Source organism: Mus caroli, chromosome 11 (genome assembly GCF_900094665.2).
Source record: "Mus caroli chromosome 11, CAROLI_EIJ_v1.1, whole genome shotgun sequence".
Lineage (NCBI taxonomy): Eukaryota > Metazoa > Chordata > Mammalia > Rodentia > Muridae > Mus > Mus caroli.
In genome coordinates this window covers 31,482,774-31,501,314 of record NC_034580.1, presented here as the reverse complement: position 1 = coordinate 31,501,314, position 18,541 = coordinate 31,482,774, and the positions used below count along the sequence as shown (strand labels likewise).

Below are 18,541 nucleotides of genomic sequence, written 5' to 3'. Positions count from 1 at the left end.
CTGCTGAGTAAACAGAGCCAAACCAAAGCCGGGACCTCGGGACCTTGGGAGACTCCAGGGTCTGAGAGCAAGAATGCGGACACAGGTGCTCTGAGAGAAGCGAGCAGGAGAAAGGGAGAGGGGTGTTTTGGAGAAACAGGGGCATAGGCCTTCCCAGAGCAAATGTCATTCCCTTCAGAAAGCAAATACAGAGAGCCAAATCCCAAACACCTGCCATCTCTCAGCCCACCTGCTTTAATTTCTATTGGGGGTTCGGGGCACAAGTGGCTTCCACAGTGGGTGGAGGTCAGAGCGTAATTCTCAGGAGTCGGTTCTCTTCTGCCACCTTGTGGGATCCGGGAATTGACCTCGGGTTATCAGAACTGTGCAAGTGCTTGTGCCCACAGCACCCTTTCACCAGCCCACAGGAGGGTGCTTTCCCCAGTCCCTGCTTCTCAGGAAGGCAATGGGGTGCAGTGCGAGACTTCTTACAGCTATTTAAGCCTGAGTCATTAGTTTGCTATTGTTCCCATGCCATATTATGGAAATATGGGGATATAGCCCAACGCACCACGGCTAATGGCTAATAGCATTCATGTGCTAGGCAGAGCCCTCTTTAAGGAGTTCATCACTGTGTGTGTCATCTTCTTATACACGAGGAGGTGAACGTTGGTGCCCGGGCAGACAGGTGTTGCCAGAGCCAGTGAGTTGTAACTACTGCTGCTGAACACCTGGGGGAAGGAATGCTGCAGGGTGACATAATTCCCACAGTGCACAGGTGTCTCCCCGGGGAATCACATCACCAATGCACACAATCGAGGGCTTAGTTCCCTACAAGGTCTGCGCTCAACACTTTCGATGGGTCATCTTACTGCGTGGCCACACCACATTGCAAGATGGGAACTCAAGTGTTACATGAAGGAAATACCTTTTAACAAGGTTACCTAATACAAAGGCATCTTTAGCAAGGTGGGACCTGGAGTTCAGCCCTGGCATTGACTTTCTGACCCTCAGGAGATGACCTCGCATCCTTCTAGACCGTGAAACTGCCAGCCTTCGTATTTTCCTTCCTTAGCTTGGTCCTCTGCCCTCCCTGCCCACACCCGTTACTGTCCGTTCATTCTTCCAACCCCTTGTCTTCTCACATCTGTCTGGCTTACCTGTCATGTATCCCTACATCCTTTAATTACTAGTGCATGGCTCACTGCCTCGGGGAGAACCCTGGCCACATCTCCTGTTGTGGAATGTCATAGGGCTCACTCCGTGTTTGAACTGTAAACCTCCTCTCACAAGGCACACACAGTGCCTTATTCATTATGCCTAGCACTGAGAGTGGAAACAAGAGACTGGAGGATGGAGTGGGTGCTTAGTACATGGGCAGAGAACAAAGGTGTGTGACCTAAAGTCCCCACCAGCAGCTGGGAGACCCCGCACCCAGCCCCAGCACCTGCACCCGGCCTCACCTTTCTTTTGGTCTTGTGTCTAACAGACACAAGGATGGGAAAAAAAAATAACCATCTCACACACCAAGCCTTTCGGGACTCAAATGTACCAACATTATCCTGACCCACAGCCTCAGCATCTGCTACTCCTATTGCCTGCCTTTCCCTCGGATGCTTGGCACCTCTGCTGGCTAGCTACTTCCTACCTCCTGAGCGCTGGAGAAGGTCACCTCAGAGGCTTCTGTGACCACCCCACTGACCTTTGTTTTCCACCCCAGCACCTTGAATGCCAGGACCTCTGAAACATTAGCTTCTGACTGAAGCATGCCTTTTACCCTACTCTAGAAGGGCAGTGCTCAGTCTCTTTCCTCTTCTGTGACTGTTTCATTGAAGCTCCCAGAGCCAGGGCTTCCAAGCCACACTTCTCCCTCTTAACAGGTTTGTGTGTGAGATGGTTATTTTTATCATCTTTGTGTCTGTTAGAGGAACAAGTAAAGGTGTCAGCGCAGAATCAAATTAAGGGAAAGGAGGAGGAAGGGCTTTCAACCTTGAGGGCAGGGCTGCTTAGAAACTGGCCAGAGGGGGAAGAGCGTTATCAGGAGATGAACCATCTAAGCTATGGAGACCATGCCTGTGAAACAGCCTGGGGCAGGAAGCAGCAGCCTGCACTCTGTGCCTGGGTGGGGAGGAGAGCTGCCTAGGAGTACACATTGTTCTTAGATTGGGGTAGGGGTCAGGGCTTTAGCGTGGGATCCGTCCCACCAAGTACTTGGAAGGAGAGAGCCAGGATTGGGGTGGAGAGGGCAGTGTTCTCCTGGACAGCCACGAAGAGGGAAGCTTGGGTGGCACAGGGAATGTGGATAGTGACTTACCCATTCAAATTTAGTCCCCAGAGAATCACCACCCAGTGTTACACTTGGCAAAAAGTTGCCGCTCCTCCCCCTTCATGTCTCCCTGGAAAAGACGCACCAAACACGGAGCTCAGCTTCGGCCAGAGCCGCCTTCTCTAGGAAAGCAGCAGTTCTCTGTGGAAGAAAAGTGAGGGACCGGTTGGTGTCCCTCTAACTCTCAAGCTACTTGCCCTGTTCCTTGACAGGTGTTCCTGTGTGCCCCTTGTAGAGTGCACCTGGCAGAACCTTCCCTGACTCCCTGGCCACACATTCAGGCTGTTTTTCCAGGAAGGCCAGTTGTGAAACCTTCAGGAATGTTCGTGCTCATTCAGAGATTTGTAATTAAAAAGGGGCAGAACCCGCTCTGGTCTGGCACCTTGCCCTGCTTCCCTCTTGCTCTTCCAGCAACTGGGTCGTTTGACTTTTATGATTGGGGTTTTAGGCAGCCTGGGACATTGGGGGCTAGAGGCAGAGACCTACCTGACCTGGCTAGGTAAGGGGCTGAGGCTACAAATTTCAGGTCCTGGCTACATCTGACAGCTTTGCCACTCACTAGGAGAGAGGAAGGTAGGGAGGGACAGACAGGCAGACAGTGACAGAGAGAGACAGACAAAGAGAGAGTCAGAGAGAGAGAGAAAGAGAGGGAGGGAGGGAAGGAGGGAGAGAGAGAGAGAGGAAGAAGAAGGAGAAGGAGAAGAAGAAAGGAGAGGAGAGGAGAGGAGAGGAGAGGAGAGGAGGGAGAGGCTAAAACACTTCTCTTCATACTGATTCTCTGAATGACACCTCTCTGCACACTGAATTATTCATCTCCCTCTTGGCATTTGTTCCAGAGAGAACTTTCTGTCCAGATTTCTGTAAGTTGTAGAGCTCCTTCCCATAGCAACTTTCCTGTTTCACATAGAAGCACACTGAGCATCCAAGGGGGAACCCAAATAAAAAAACCCAAAGCCTTGCTTTCTCTTTTAGCTGCTCTTTCTAATGACGAACCCTATGGCTGCACGTTCCTTCCTGTTGGTAAAATGTCTGTAGTCACTGCTGACAGGAATCGGTATCTTCCTCCTACCCTTCATGTCACTGATGCTACAGTTAATGACCAGAGAGCCTCACCTTCTTGATGGAAACCCGAGCAGTGTGTGGAGTTGATGAATTCCTGGAGTCTTGATACAGTTTGAGTCCTGTTCTTCTGTCCACATTTTTGCTTCCCGGTACCTTGAGAGCCTGAATTTGTACTCATGACTTGGAAACACTTACCTGTCCTATGTGTAGTGAATGAAAACAGAAGTAAAAGAGGAAGGACATAACCGCTCCTAGGGACGGTGGAGGTGAAGTTATATTGTAGATATGAGTGAGAGTATAGAAAGAGGCAAGGACCATTGGGAGAGCCCAGAGTGAACATGGCCAGACTAAGCTGGGTCATGCTGAGGACAGAAAAGCCACCACCCAAGAGAAGCTATTGAGGCAAGAGAGCAAAGGGTAGACCAAAAGGGATGGGGATTGGTATAGCAAAGTATCTGGGTTATGTAAGGCGGGGCAGCTGGGGGCAGCATATGCCAGCCAGAAGGGACTAAGAGATGCTGGGAGATCCTGGTGGTCAGTGTCTGCTTGGATATGTTAGTGGGAACCTCAACAGATTGTCCTGGGATTGAGACCGAGCATCTAGGAGCCATGGATGGTGTAGGTTTAGTGAACACCTTTGTACCAATGACTGAGAAAACGCATTGTATAAAACTTCAGTGTCCCTTGTCTGTCTCACACATCAGTCTCCTCCTCTGTGCTAGCACAGCTCCAGGTTGCTCTGAGACCTACTGGATCTTGTTAATTTTTGTATTGGCAAAGCTTTGGCTCTGGGATCTAGCACTGGAACCGCTGGTAGATTAACTATGCATTGTTAAGTATGTGCTTTCATTTGTAAAATTGAACAAGAACATCTACTACCCAGAGAGGGAACATGGCTCTCATAGCATGCTTTGTAGGCCTAGATAAAAGCATTGTTCAATACTTAATTATGCTTACTTTATAACTGTTACCACAAATTTAGTTTAATGTAAAATTGGAACTATGTCAAAATTCTTGTATCTAGTTTTTTTCTTTGTTTTACTTTGTTTTAAGTTAGGTTCTTACTATGTAGTCCTGGCTGCCTTGGATCTTGCTATGGAGACCAGGTTGGCCTCAAACCTACAGAGCTTGGCCTCAGTCTCTCCTTCTGACTCTGCCCCTCTCTGCCCCTGCCTCTCCTGCCTCTCCTGCCTCTCCTGAGTGCTGAGATCAAACGCATGTGCTCCCATACCTGCCTAGATTCTTTTTTTGTAAGTTCAGTCTCGTGTAGCCTAGGCTGGCTTTGCAGTGTAGCCAAGGCTGACGTTGAGCTTCAGTCACCCCCCCCCCAACTTCACAGATTGCAGGTGTGTACCCCATACACAGTTGTATGTGATGCTGGGGGAATGGACTCGGGACTTTGAGCATGCCAGGCGAGTATTGCCTACTGAGTTATAGCCCTAGCCTCAGACAACACTGTAACTCAAATCTGTCTGTTTCTCCCTACTCCTCTCCCCCTCTTTCCCTCCCCCTCTTGCCCAGTTTCCTTTTCCTCTCCAGCTCTCTTGAGAACATAATAGGCTTTTATCCAAGCATACTGTTGTGAACCTGTGACCCTAGCCCTCAGGAGGCTGGAGACAGAAATACCAGGAGTTTGAGGCCAGCCTGGGTTACATAGTAAACCCTCTCTCAAAACAAACAAACAAACAAAAAAAATCAAATAAAATGAACAAATGAAAGACTATTGTAGCCTTCTTAGCCCGGGTTTCCCCTTGTGTGTTTCGTACATACAGGCACACATAGGTACACAGGCCCAAGGTTGACTGATATCGGGGATCTTCGTTGGTCCACTCATCTAACTTACTCTTTGAGAGGGACCGTCAGCCAGATGCAGAGAGAGCATCCCAGGACGGACAGTGTCACTAACCACCTTGCTCCAGGAACTCCTAGTCTCTGCCTTCCAAGGCTGAAGTTACAAGTGGGCTGCCACACTCTCACCTTGCATTTTGTGGGTTCTGGGGAGCTAAACGCTGATGATCTTGTAAACACATTAACTGCCGTGCCATGCCGCCTCACCCCCACCCCACCCCACCCCCTGCTTTCGTGCTACATATTTTAACTTCAAACATGACCGTATTTAACCTACCCAGCAACCTGAAGAGTTACAGTAGTCCCCACTTCACAGATGAAATTTTCTGAGGCTCTGGGAGATTAAGTCCTTGCCCAACTTATACAACCAAAGAACAATGCGTAGTGGATCCTTATTCAATTATAGTTCTTAGTTTGTTGCCTATAAAAACATACCCCTGGCCCCAGTCACATGGAACCACAGTCTCCCACAATGCATGCATGAATTATTAACCAAAGCCAATTGGTGGCTACAGGTCACAGTCTCTGAAACCCTGAGTATGAAGCAGGCGGGTGAACACGTCTGGGTCTGGTCTGCCAGTGGCTTTTTCAGTGTCACTGTGCCTCCTTGTCCCTATGTAGCTAGCTTTACGTTTGGTTTAGATGTCATCAACTTCCCATCTCTCTATCTAACGCCTACAACGACGAGCTTGCAGAAAGAAAAGCCATTTTAGAGGCTTCAGTCTATAAATGACTGACTGTCTTGCCTTGAGCTTGTATTGAGGCGACGACAGATCTTGACAGGAGGATGTGACAGAGCAAAGCTGTTCACTTCATAGCCAGATGGCAAGAGATGAGAAGAAAAGGCTGGGGTACCACTCTCTCCTTTTCAGGAAGCACACCTCCAGTGATCTCACTGCCTAAGGGCTCCATCATTCCTATAGCACTCAGCCAGGAGCCAAGCTTCTAAGACACAGGTCTACAGCAAAGAGTCTAAGAAGAGAGCAATCATCCAGGTGAAGGTCAAAGTATCACCCTTCCTGTTCCATTGTACCTCAGCTTGCTAATCTGTGGAAAGAAGGTGAAACAGTCTCTTGGGCTTCCAGAACTGACTGGAATGAGGAAGGAGCAGACAGAAACCCAGGAATATTAGAATGAGTATTTTAAGGCCAGGGAGATAAATATGGCAGCTCTGCAGCCTGATGGCCTAAGTACCCTTTCTAAAGCCCAGCAGTGGTACAAAGTTGCAATTCCTGCTGTACATGGGAGTCACACAGTAACAGAACAAGAGAAACCCTATCTTGGGCTAGAACTGACAACCAAAAGTTGTCCTCTGACCTCCACATGGGCGTGAAAACATGTGATTATTCTAGACAGAGGCAGCACTAGGGATACTTGGAAGTGGCTGTCTCGGGAAGCCACTGATCCCATGTGTTAGTTTCCTGGCTCCCGGTTCTCTCGCTGAACCCCTGGACAAATGGTGTGTGGTGCAGTTTTCCAGCCTTGACACGCCTTGGCTGCTTCCGTTACGTGATTTGTTTATCTGTCTGATTTTGCCACTAAGACTTGGGTGATTACCACCCAAGTGGGGCCTCAGAGAGTTATTATTGCCAAATAATCAGTTTGACCATCCTGGCTGAGGAGAGCCAGCAGTGGGTGCAGGCATTTGAGATCCAACTCAATCAGCAAATAAATATGGCTTGCTGGCCCAGACTGCTGGGACTGGAGCGTCTGTTGCTCTAGAGCTCACGGGAGGCCAGCTTTTCAAAGGGCAAGTGGGCATGACAAATACAAGACAGAGCCAGGACAAAGACCAGAGTGGGGTGGGCCAGCCAGCTACAGGTGGAAAAGCCAGAGGGGGCTGGAATCTGAGTCACAGAGCCAAGACTTGGCCTTAGCGCTGTTGTGCAAACTCTCACCTGGAGATGCAGAAACCCAAGGTCCAGACAGAAAGATGACTTGCCGAAGTCACTGCCATGTTAGAGGCAAAAAATATTTGGACTAGAATGTAGAGACCTCCCCCCATATCCTTACCCTGATGCTACTGTAGAGCAGCTTCCCCTTCCCAGAGAATCAAGGCACAAAATGTCTGGATCTGCAGGAATGGGGAGTCCAGAAAATAGCACATCGCAGCAGTGTTGGGGAATGCAGGCTAATGGACTGTGTCTCCGTCTCTCGTCTTCCTTGCCAGGTACACCAAACCACTCACCTTTGCTGACTGCATCAGTGATGAGTTACCGCTGGGATGGGAAGAAGCATACGATCCACAGGTCGGAGATTACTTCATAGATCACAATACCAGTAAGTTCTCTGCCTCCCCGCCCCTCCTCAGGCCCCGTCCCCACGTCTGTCCCCTTCCCTTCTCGAGCCCACCTCCACAGACGCACCAGCCGAGCCTTGAAGGCAGATTGTGTTTTGTTTAATGTAGACTTAGAGATGTCTGCTCGGATATAGATAGATAATGTATGCTCTTGTGAAAACAACAGTTCAGAAGGTTTTTTTTAATAGAATCTGAAACTTCTCTCAGCTCTATCCTACTCCTCAGTTTTAGAGGCTGACAGTTTCTTCTGTATAACTTCAGCATATCGTTTCTGTAATATTGCCAATCGTGTGTTTGTACGTGTGCCTACATACATATTTTTGCATATGTTTATGTTTATGAATGGCTTCTTTTCCCATTAAAAAATAGCTGCTCATAAGAGTATCTGAAGCCCTAGCAAGCCTCTAGCTTGCTAGATACTCCTAGCATCTTATGTAGATGGATGTAAGTCCTTAGTAGATTAACATGTGAGCCAGCCGACTTTCACTTCCTATGTGTGACCATAGTAATCAATCTAAGATGAATATCTCCACTATTGCTCTCGCCTTCTGGGACCGTGACGGGGGAACTGTGAAAGACAGGAGTGTGTTGTGGTGGGAGAAGTGGAGGAGAACAGGGGAGAGTTGCCCTCCCCTTCTAGTTTTCCTCTGCCTGCTATCACTGTCTTCTGGGGAAGCTACTGTGTCTAATTCTATCTAGTTCTAAGCCTTTGCCCGAGGAGATACACAGTAGTTGTGCACTTAACCCTTGCTAAGTAGAGAAGGGACTATGTGGGTGGATGCATGAATAAGTGGATGAATGAGCGGACTGTGTTGGCAACAAAACATGGAAGGGTATCTGAGAGACAGCTAATGGCGTTAATGGCATTGTTGAGGATAGGAAAGGTTTTTATTAGCACTCATGATTGCTTACCAGCTAATGAGAAGTAAATATGCCTAATTGAGTGTGTATGGGGAATGAGGTCAATGCTTGGAGGGCTGCATCAGATGCTGGGTTAAATGCTGATGGACCGGAGCCCTAATCAGCCCTACCCTGTTTTCAAATCGCTGAGAGCATCCCCCTCATTAAAGTCTCATGGCAGGAGTGGGATTTTAACCTGCTTCTGGGAGTTGCTGGAGAAACAGAAGGGAGGGGGGACCAGCAGGCTGTGGCAGAGCTAATTCTCCAGGGGATGATGGCAGAAGTGGGGTGCCTCTGTGTGTGTGTGTGTGTGTGTGTATGTGTGTGTGTGTGTACGTGTGCACATGCTGAGGGTAATAAGATGGGACCAAATGGGAAGATGTTATCTAGTGGTTTAACCAGCTCACAGGCTACTGCTTTACCTTTGGTTTGGAAGTAGTATTGTTGGGTGGAAGGTGCTGTATCTGTAGATGGCTATATTGAGACAAATGCAAGGTGAACATTGCAGCTTCAATCATTCAGAGCTATGGACCCGGAGCGGTCTTACTCATATATTCTGTTCTTGGGCAAAATTCTTCACTAAATCTGTCTTAGTTTGGTTTTTGTTGTTGGAACAAATACCATGACCAAAAGCAACATGTAGGTCAGAGGATATTTCAGCTTACAGCCTACAAGTCCATTGTGAAAGGATATCAGGGAAGGAACTCAAGGCAGGCATCTGGAGGCAGGAACTGAAGCAGAGATCTGAAGGAATACTGTTAACTGGCTTGTTCCCCATGGCTTGTTCAGTGAATTTCTTATCCAACCCAGAACCACCTGCCTAGGGATGGTACCACTTACAGTGGGCTAGGCCCTTCCACACCACTGGCCCCACAGACGTTCCTACAGGTTAATCTATGGAAGCAATGTCTCAGTTGAGGTTCCCTCTTCTCAGACAACTCTAGTTGTCTGACACAAAACTAACAAGCAGATCCATTTGGGACTGGGTTCTACAACCCTGCATTTTGATTGGTTTTAATTTTCTGTAGTGGTCTCCTGTTGCAAAGAGAAGTTCTCTTGATAAGGAGACTACACTTGTCAGTGGGTATAAGGATAAATGTTTATACATTGTTGTCAAGGATTATGCTAATTTAGTAAATTAGTGGTTGTAGATTCTCCTTCCATAACCATGACTTCATTAGCACTGAGTGGTTACCCTCTTGTTGATTGGATCTTAAATCCAATTAGAGAGCAGTTAGTTACCACCAAGGCATTGTGCCACTACTGCCCCCTTAGGGTTATCATGCCATGCTGGGTAAGACTGCTGGCTGCCTCCTTGCTTTGGAAGCTTGTATGTACCTACTGGTACAATAAAGCTAGTCTTCAAGGAGAGGACATTCAGGTCAAATCCAGTTCCAGGGTCTCATTTTTTATTTTTAGTTAATTTTTTCACAAGCTTAGACTATTACTTGGCTAGTTTTAATTTGTAGTTCTTTGCATAGTAACAATGTTGCATGTTTCCCAGATGTTCAACTGTTTTTTTTTGGGTTTTTTGTTTTTTGGTTTTTTGAGACAGGGTTTCTCTGTGTAGGCCTGGCTGTCCTGGCACTCACTTTGTAGACCAGGCTGGCCTCGAACTCAGAAATCCGCCTGCCTCTGCCTCCCGAGTGCTGGGATTAAAGGCGTGCGCCACCACGCCCAGCTGTTTTTTTTTTTTTTTAACAGCTACTCTTCATGTTGTGTCACACTGTCAGAAAATACTGTGTTGCTAACTTTGTGAAAAGCTAGTGTGTGGTGTGTATAAGAAACAGGAGGGATGGATATGTTGGCACAGGCCTGTGATCCCAGCTCAATGGGTAGGAGAGAAGATGCAAAGTTGCTGAGTGTAGTAGTTGTATACCTTGCATGGAGAATGTGTGTATAGGATGAGATCTGGAGCTTAAGATGGAGTGAAGTGGTTGTCTACAATAAACTAAGATACTGTCGAGGTGGCTGCCTTTCTGTGGGGAGAATAAAAGCCAGGGAAGGATATTTTTGGTCGTACACTTTGTAGTATGCTTAACTGTTCAACTTCTTCATAACTTGATACATACCGACAACATGTATAACTTTAGTAAGAACAGGTACTGAAAAATTAGCCAGGATGATCTTGAAGTGCCTACTCAGGTAGGACACTATATATTGTGAGGAACAACCATGGCAGCTGTGGGGCTAGGCTCTAGGGGGCCACTTTACAGAATGACTAGTTCAAAATCAGCAACATTTAACATGATTCCAACAAGGGACCTTCTGAGTGCCTGGTTCCCCAGAGAATAAAGTTGTTGGTACAATTGCTTTCCATATGGAAAAGTGGTAGAGGAGGGGACTCTTTACCTCTATCCCTACCTCACACCATATGGGCAAACATTAAAAAACAACGGGCCACAACCCTAAACATAAAAGCTAAAATTATAAAACATCTAAAAGAAAACACAGGGAAAAACAAGCCTGGTGTGATAGCATCATATACTGAGATGTGAGAGTCCCGGCATTAGAGAGGTTGGAGTGAGCAACCACTTGAGACCAGAAACTCAAGATCAATTGCAGGGGGGAGGGGGTGGGGGGAGGGGAAGGAGAATGAAGTAGGAGAAAATCTAAAACATTTTGAGACACACACACACATATTTGGACGATACACCAAAAACATTAACCATCAAATGTAATAAGTTTAGCTTCATCAAACTAAAGCCTCTTCCCCCCCCCTCTCTCTCTCCAAAAGATGCCTTTTTCAAAAGAAACTGGCAGTGTAAGCCAGAGATAAGGAAAAAATATAAATTAGAAACTGAGGCATAAGACATTAATACCCTTAACCAATAATTCCTCCTGAGACTCAGAGTCTATAAAGGACTCTTACATCAAGAAGCACAAATATAGGCTTACTATTTATCATGTTTTTATACAAATGTATCACTGCCTGAATTTTAAAAATTATGTTTATGATAAATTAATATGGGAGGAATTATTGGTCAAGGTTATTAATGTTTTATGCCTCTGTTTCTAATTTATATTCTTATGCTATTATATTTTATATTGCTGACAGAGTACAGGATGCTCAGTCACATTTTTTGAAACTGATGAGTGCTGGTCTTTTCCTTTTACACTGAGCCATAGCAGATGGCCTTAAACCTCTATTATGCCCTTAACCTATTCCTTCTTTTGGTTCTTCTCAGACAGAACTTGGTGTTCAGTTTGAAAACTGATCTTAAGTTGTTTTTTGGTTGTGTGACAAATCCTGATGGAATTGCTTTGCCATGTAGTGAGTTTAACCCATTTATATTTATTGGCTATAATATACTCATCAAGATAAAGAAACTCATCAATATAAACTGACGAGTCTCTGGACATCATGATTTTGTTGTCCAGTGGTGAGTTCTATAGGCCACCAACACAGTAGGTCCTTGTATGGCTGACACATTTGCTTTGGGATCTTTTTCAGAAACCACTCAGATCGAGGATCCAAGGGTGCAATGGCGGAGGGAACAGGAGCACATGCTGAAGGATTACCTGGTGGTGGCTCAGGAAGCTCTGAGTGCACAAAAGGAGATCTACCAGGTGAAGCAGCAGCGCCTGGAGCTGGCACAGCAGGAGTATCAGCAGTTGCATGCCGTCTGGGAGCATAAGCTGGGCTCCCAGGTTAGCTGTGAGTACCTTCCATTGCTGGGGCCATTGTCAGCATCCCTGACTAGCACAGCAGGGACTATCCACACTGAGTACTGTCAATAGCTTCTGTACTTAAATCTGTCTCCTATCCATTCCTTGAACCAAACTACATACTCTGTTGTCTTTCTTTTGTTCTCTGGATGTGTGCCTATGCACTGGTATGTGCTGATGCTGGCACCCATGCATCAGTGTGGAGGCCAGCAGGACTGGGTATTCTGCTCTATCACTCATTTTTTTATTAAGACAGGATCTCCAACTGGAGTCAGGCTATGATCTTTCTATCTTCCTCTTCTTCTCTGTCTCCCCCCCACCCCCCTGTTGCTGTAGTTACAGGCACACTCAGCTGTGCTTGGATTTTTACATGAATGCTGCGATCCTAACTCAGGTCCTTATCAGTGCACAGCAAACACTCTTACCTGCCGAGCCATCTTCCCAGCACCCCATTGCTTTCTGTGTCGAGCATCAACTCCTTGGCCATTTTTGCCTTCATTCATTCCATTTCGCTTGTAATCATTTTAGAATGTTAAGCAGATTCCATATCACTTCATTTACAGCTCACCCACAGCAGTGGGAGATAGGGATCCGGGAGTTGTTTAATGGGTACAAAATTTTTGCTTTGAGGGGAAAAAAAGTCATAGAAATAGATGGCTAATAATGATGGATATAACACCGTTACAACAGCAGGAATGTACGTTTTGAAAAGATTTGTTTATTTTATGCATGAGTACATTGCAACTATCTTCAGACACACCAGAAGAGGGCATCAGTTGAGGGGCAGCAAGGGTGTTTTCAGTTTCTGATGATTATGAATAAAACTGCTGTGAACATAGTCGAAAAGTGTCCTTGTGGTAAGATGAGCCATCTTTTGGGTATATGCCCAAGTGTAGTATAGTTGGGTCTTGAGTAAGATTGATTCCCAATTTTCTGAGAAACCACCATATTGATTTTCGTAGTGGCTGTACAAGTTTACACACTCACCAGGAGTATACTTAATGTTGTGAATAGAGTGCTTTGAAATATTTAAAATGGCAATCTTGTTGTATGTGTGTATTTTTGGTTTTGTTTTTGCTGTTAGATTCATTTAGCTAACAGGCTGGGGCCAGCCATGATGGACCAGCCACTGTCCCAGTCCTGCCCCCCTGAGACACTCAGGAGCTCCCCTGGGATCTCAGCTATCTGGAGGTCCTATGACATGCTAGCATGGAGTGTGACATAGGTAATGGCATCTGCTGTAATACCTCACCATAGCCTAGATCGCTTCCAACACAGTGTTCCTCCACAGCTGTAGAGGCTGGACATTGGAGATGAAGGAAGTGCTGGCACAGATAGGTTCCCATGAGAGCTCTCTTGGCTTACACATAGCAGCCCTCTTGCTGAGACATCACAGCACATGGCAGAGAGAGACAATGCAGGGTTTCTGGTTTCTTTCCCAGTACAGCAGCCTAAGTCGCAGGACTTAACTTAAGCCTGCCTACCTTCCAAAGGCCCTGCCTCCACACCCCATCATTGTAGAGGTTAGGTTTTTATATAGGAAGTTGAGGCCTCAGTGCACAGTAATATTGTTGCCACTATCCTAAAATGGGAGTGGCACTATTAGGAGATGTGGCCTTGTTGAAGTAGGTGCATCACTGTGGGCATGAGCTTTAATACCCTCATCCTAGCTGCCTGGAAGCCAGTCTTCTCCTAGCAGCCATCAGATGAAGATGTAGAACTCTCAGCTCCTCCGGCACCATGCCTGCCTGGATGCTGCTGTGTTCCTGCCTTGATGATAATGGACTGAACCCCTGAACCTGTAAGCCAGCCCCAATTATAAGACTTTATAATTGCCTTTATAAGACTTGCCTTGGCCGGGCAGTGGTGGCACATGCCTGTATGTAATTCCAACACTTGTTAGCCAGAGGCAGGCAGATTTCTGAGTTCCAGGCCAGCCTGGTCTACAGAGTGAGTTCCAGGGCAGCCAGGACTGCACAGAGAAACCCTGTCTTGAAAAACCAAAAACCAAACAAACAAACAAAAAAACCTTTAAGACTTGCCTTGGTCATGGTGTCTGTTCGCGGCAGTAAAACCCTAACTAAGACACTATTGTTGCTAGTGAAACTCATACTTGAACAGGTAAAGTTGATATTTTTCCTTTCTCTAAAGCTCCATAGTTTGAAAGGTGGCAAAATTTACCCCCCCACACACACCCATTTTTTTGTGGTGATGCTTATATGGTACAGAATAATAGCACACAAATTATTTACTAATTTTAGGCTATACAACGTTTTCAGGAGATATTTTCAGCCTTTATATACTGGGTAGAACTAACATCACCAGTAAATAGTCAATTGACATAACAAGCCCTTTGAGATGAGTGCTTCATAGAGGCTTCTGCACAATAATATTTCATCTGAATCTGTCTACTCCTGAGCACAGCCAGATATATCCATAATGTAGGAAAGTGTGCAAGATAATTGGTCTAAATTTTTTAAAAGGTCAAAGAAGCTATTTGGGGTGGGCAAGAAGGCACAGAAAAAACCTATGATATCAAGCTTAGGGCCGGTAGCTGTGGATGAGATGTTGATGGCTTAGGATATGGTGTGTGTTTCAGCATTTGATAGTGTTTCTAGACATTATTTATTGAATCTTTTTGGGGGAGTGGGGTTTGAGAGGGTGTGGAGGTGAGGGATTCTGAGGGTCAAACCTAGGTCTGTGTGTATGTATCCTAGATATACTCTACATCCCTAGCCACATTGAAGATTTACTGTGAACTGAGCACATTGCTAACCAGGTAGAAGGATGACTGAACAATCTTGGGAACAGTAAAAGCTGGCGAATCTGGTCATGAATGGTGGCGCATGCCCGTAAGCCCAGCTACTGCAGAGATTAAGCCAAGAGGATTACATGGTTGAGGCTAGCCTGGGTTACATAATGATTTTTTTTTTAATCTCAAGACTAATTTTTAAAGGGAGAGTAGGTATCTCTAGAACCCAATGGTAGAGTACTTGTCTAAGGAGTGCAAAGCCCTGTGTCCCATCCCCCTTACCACAATACCACAAACAAACAAAACCCTGGGTGATCTAGGTAAAGGATGTATCAACATTCGTTACATTGTTCTTGGATTTATGAATAGAAACTTTCTAATTAAAGGTCAGATGGGAAAAAGAGTCAGATGCAAGAAGAGTAAACAGTCTCCTGGGTGGTGAGGGCGGCCAGGGAAAGCCATTCTCAGAAGGCCTGGATGTGCACGCATATCATCTATTGCCACAGCACTGACCATGCAGACCATACTCACCGGACTCAGACTCCTTATGTCTAACTGTGGAAATGATAACAATGCCTTTTTCTGATGAGTCCACAGCAAGATTTTTAACGACAGTGCCATTGACGTTTGGAGCAGGTACTGAGGATGTCCTGCATGTGGAAGGATGTTCAGCGTCCTGGTCTCTATTCACTAAGTACCAGCAGGACCCCTTCTTTGCAAGTTGTAACAAACAAACAAAAAAACATTTCCAGACATCTCGGGGGCCCATAGAAGGCAAAATTGGCTCCATTTGAACACCACTGGTCTAGGGAAAGTGCCCAGTACAATTTCCTTAGAAACGTCTGAATGGCTAACACATAACTCCATGGTTAAAGTGGGACTTATCTCAAAGTCCCAAGCTAGGTCGAGAGAATTTACATTTTATTTTATTTTTTTAATGTGCATGTGTGCCACGGTGCACCTATGAAGGCCAAAAGACAGCTTAACAGCAAGTGTCTATCTGCCAAGCTACTTTATATGTCCAGATATTTAATATTTTTTGCATCATTTAATCTGTGTGTGCGTATGTGGGCATGAAAGTGTGTGCATGTGTGTGTACAGTGTGCATGTGTATGAATAGGGGGAGGGGTATGCCTGGATGTGTAAAGAAGCCAGAAGAGAGCCTCAGATACCTCAGTGCTGGAATTACAGACATTTGTGGGATGCCTCGCTTATTATATACATGCAGAGATGTAATGTGTGTGTGTTTAAGGACATGCTCTCACCATGTAACCCTGGCTGGCCTTGAACTCACTATGTAGACCAGGCTGGTCCCTGACTTACAGAGATACACCTGCTTCTGCCTCCCAAGTGCTGTGATTGAAGGTCTGTGCTACCATACATGGTCCCAGATAATATTTTCAGGGCCAGCACCGGAGACAGACTTCCTGGCTTCAAGTACAGTCTGCCAGCTCTATAACCTTATAACCTCTTGGTCTTCTTTTGTGTGTACAAAACTGATCTAATAACTGTTTTCTATGGGATTTTAACTAGTCAATTGTCCAATCATCAATAAAGTTATATTATTATTTATTGCTACTGTGAATGAATTTTCACACTTCCCTGGCACAAAGAAGATAAGCTGAGCTTCCTGAATCTATAAAACCAAAATCTAAAATGTTCCAAAATCTAGAATTACTTGTCACTGTAATACCAGATGAGAGATGCCATATCATGGACTTTGTGTCACGCACAAAAGTACTTAAAAGTACCTTCTAAGTTACTTTCACGCCAGATGCAATCGCATATATCTTTAATCCCAGCACTTAGGCAGAGGCAGGCAAGATCTCTGTGAGTTTGAGGCTAGCCTGGTCTATAGAGTAAGCTCCGGGTCAACTCTAGGTTACAGAATGAGACCCTGCTTCAAAATAAGTAAATAGATAAAGTTACTTTCAGTTCATATCAACCATGAATACATTTCCTATATTTTTGCCTTGGGTCCTATCCCTGAGATACCTCATTATGTAAATGCAAGCATTTCAAAATGCAAATATTCTGAAACCTGAAACCGATCCAGCACCACACATTTCAAACAGGGATGCTCTGCCTTTAAATACACAGCCCAAGACAGGAAGCAAGCGATGCGGTTCTTCAGCCCATCACTTACAACTTTCAGACATCCTGAAAACCCGAGCCAGCTTGGGAGGCTGCCACCCCCAGGGGGTCACATCAGGCAACTAGATTTGAGGCTGCCTACTCCCAGCCCAACAATCCCAGTTAAAGGAGGTATGGCCAGAGCCTCATCTTGATCTTCTTGTAGGTTTTATAAATCTTCTTGGATAACAGGCTGGCAAGGCCACATGCCTGGCCTCTAACTCAGATGGCCTGCTGAGCCTTGTGAAGATTTCATCATTTGGCCTCATCTGCTGTGAGTACCAGTCATTGGTGGGGCCATACTGTGGGATAGACTTTATCATCGACTTGCTGGTGTAATCTCCAGACCCATGGGGAAGCAGAAAGAAACGAACATTTATTGTGCACCTACTGTATGCTTAGAAAGCAACAAGCAAGGCCTTCCACGTATACTTTCCTGCAAGGTAGTGACAAGGAAACGGCAAGTGGCCTTTTCCAGAGTCACACCACTGCAGGATTCCTAAGCAGATTTGACCTTGAAATCTTTATTCCCTTCATGTAAGGCAAGTTCACAAATCACATGTCAGGGGCCTCTGTCTGGGTCCTCCCAGCCTGAAGCAGGTGAAGGTTGGGAGATATGGGTCCTTTGAGGCCTTGTTATGCTCATTCGCCTCTCCAGACTTTGATTTCCCAACTGAGAAATGAGTCACTGAACCATATAGTTTAAAATAAAAAAAAAAAATGCCAACGGGAGGGCTGAGGTGGCTCAGCATGTAAAAGTGCCTGCTGACGCGCCTGACAGTCTGAGGGTGCTGGCCAGTTTTTTTGTCAACCTGACACAAGCTAGAGTCATTCGAGAGGAGGGAGCCCCAGTTGAGAAAATGTTGCCATAAGAAGAGACTGTGGTCAAGTTTCTAGGACATTTCCTTAGGTAGTGATTAGTGCCACCCCTGGGCTGGTGGTCTTGGTTCTGTAAGGAAGCAGGCTGAACTCCTGCACTGAGGAGCAAGCCAGTAAGGATCACTTCAGTTCTCGCCTCCAGGTTCCTGCTTTGAGTTCCTGTCCTGATGTCCTTCCCAGGTGATGGGGCTGGAAGCTGTAAGAGAAAATAAACTTTTCCTCCCCAAGTTGCTCTGTCATGATAGGTTTTGTGTTTTGTTTTGTTCGTAAGTGCAACAATAAGGGTACAAAGCAGAGGGTCCCCTACCTGGACAGCCTCAGAGGAGGGAAACTAGGGAAACTGACAGCTCTGCTCTTACGGAGAACGTATCACACGGCACAGCAGCAGCCAGCTCTGGAAACAGGTGTGAAGAGAAGAGAGTCATGAACGGTTGTCTGGAACAGACCGCATCCCATACTGGTACAACCAGGAGGTCACCCAGCTCTTACCTAGCAAAAGACTGAAGGAATGTTAGAGGATACCAGGCATGTTCAAAGCTAGGACATAGCACACTAAAATGTAATTATTATTTGAACATAAACACAGGCTTTGGAGAACTCGACCCTCATGTTTCATTTGGTGCTCAGAATGGTGGTAGGCTATCCCCCACCAGGCTGGATAGGACTCTGGGAGACCTGGCCAGAAGAGAGATAT

General features: G+C 46.0%; 1 protein-coding gene across 1 annotated transcript in view; it reads left to right on the top strand.

Annotated features, from left to right (window-relative positions):
• The window catches only part of Wwc1 (WW and C2 domain containing 1), a 141,751-nt gene that overhangs the window by 59,210 nt on the left and 64,000 nt on the right, over nucleotides 1-18,541 (top strand). Inside the window, exons 2-3 of the mRNA XM_021176839.2 lie at nucleotides 7,386-7,495; nucleotides 11,869-12,072. Coding sequence (XP_021032498.1) covers nucleotides 7,386-7,495; nucleotides 11,869-12,072 — 314 coding nt within the window. The remainder of the gene's footprint in view (nucleotides 1-7,385; nucleotides 7,496-11,868; nucleotides 12,073-18,541) is intronic.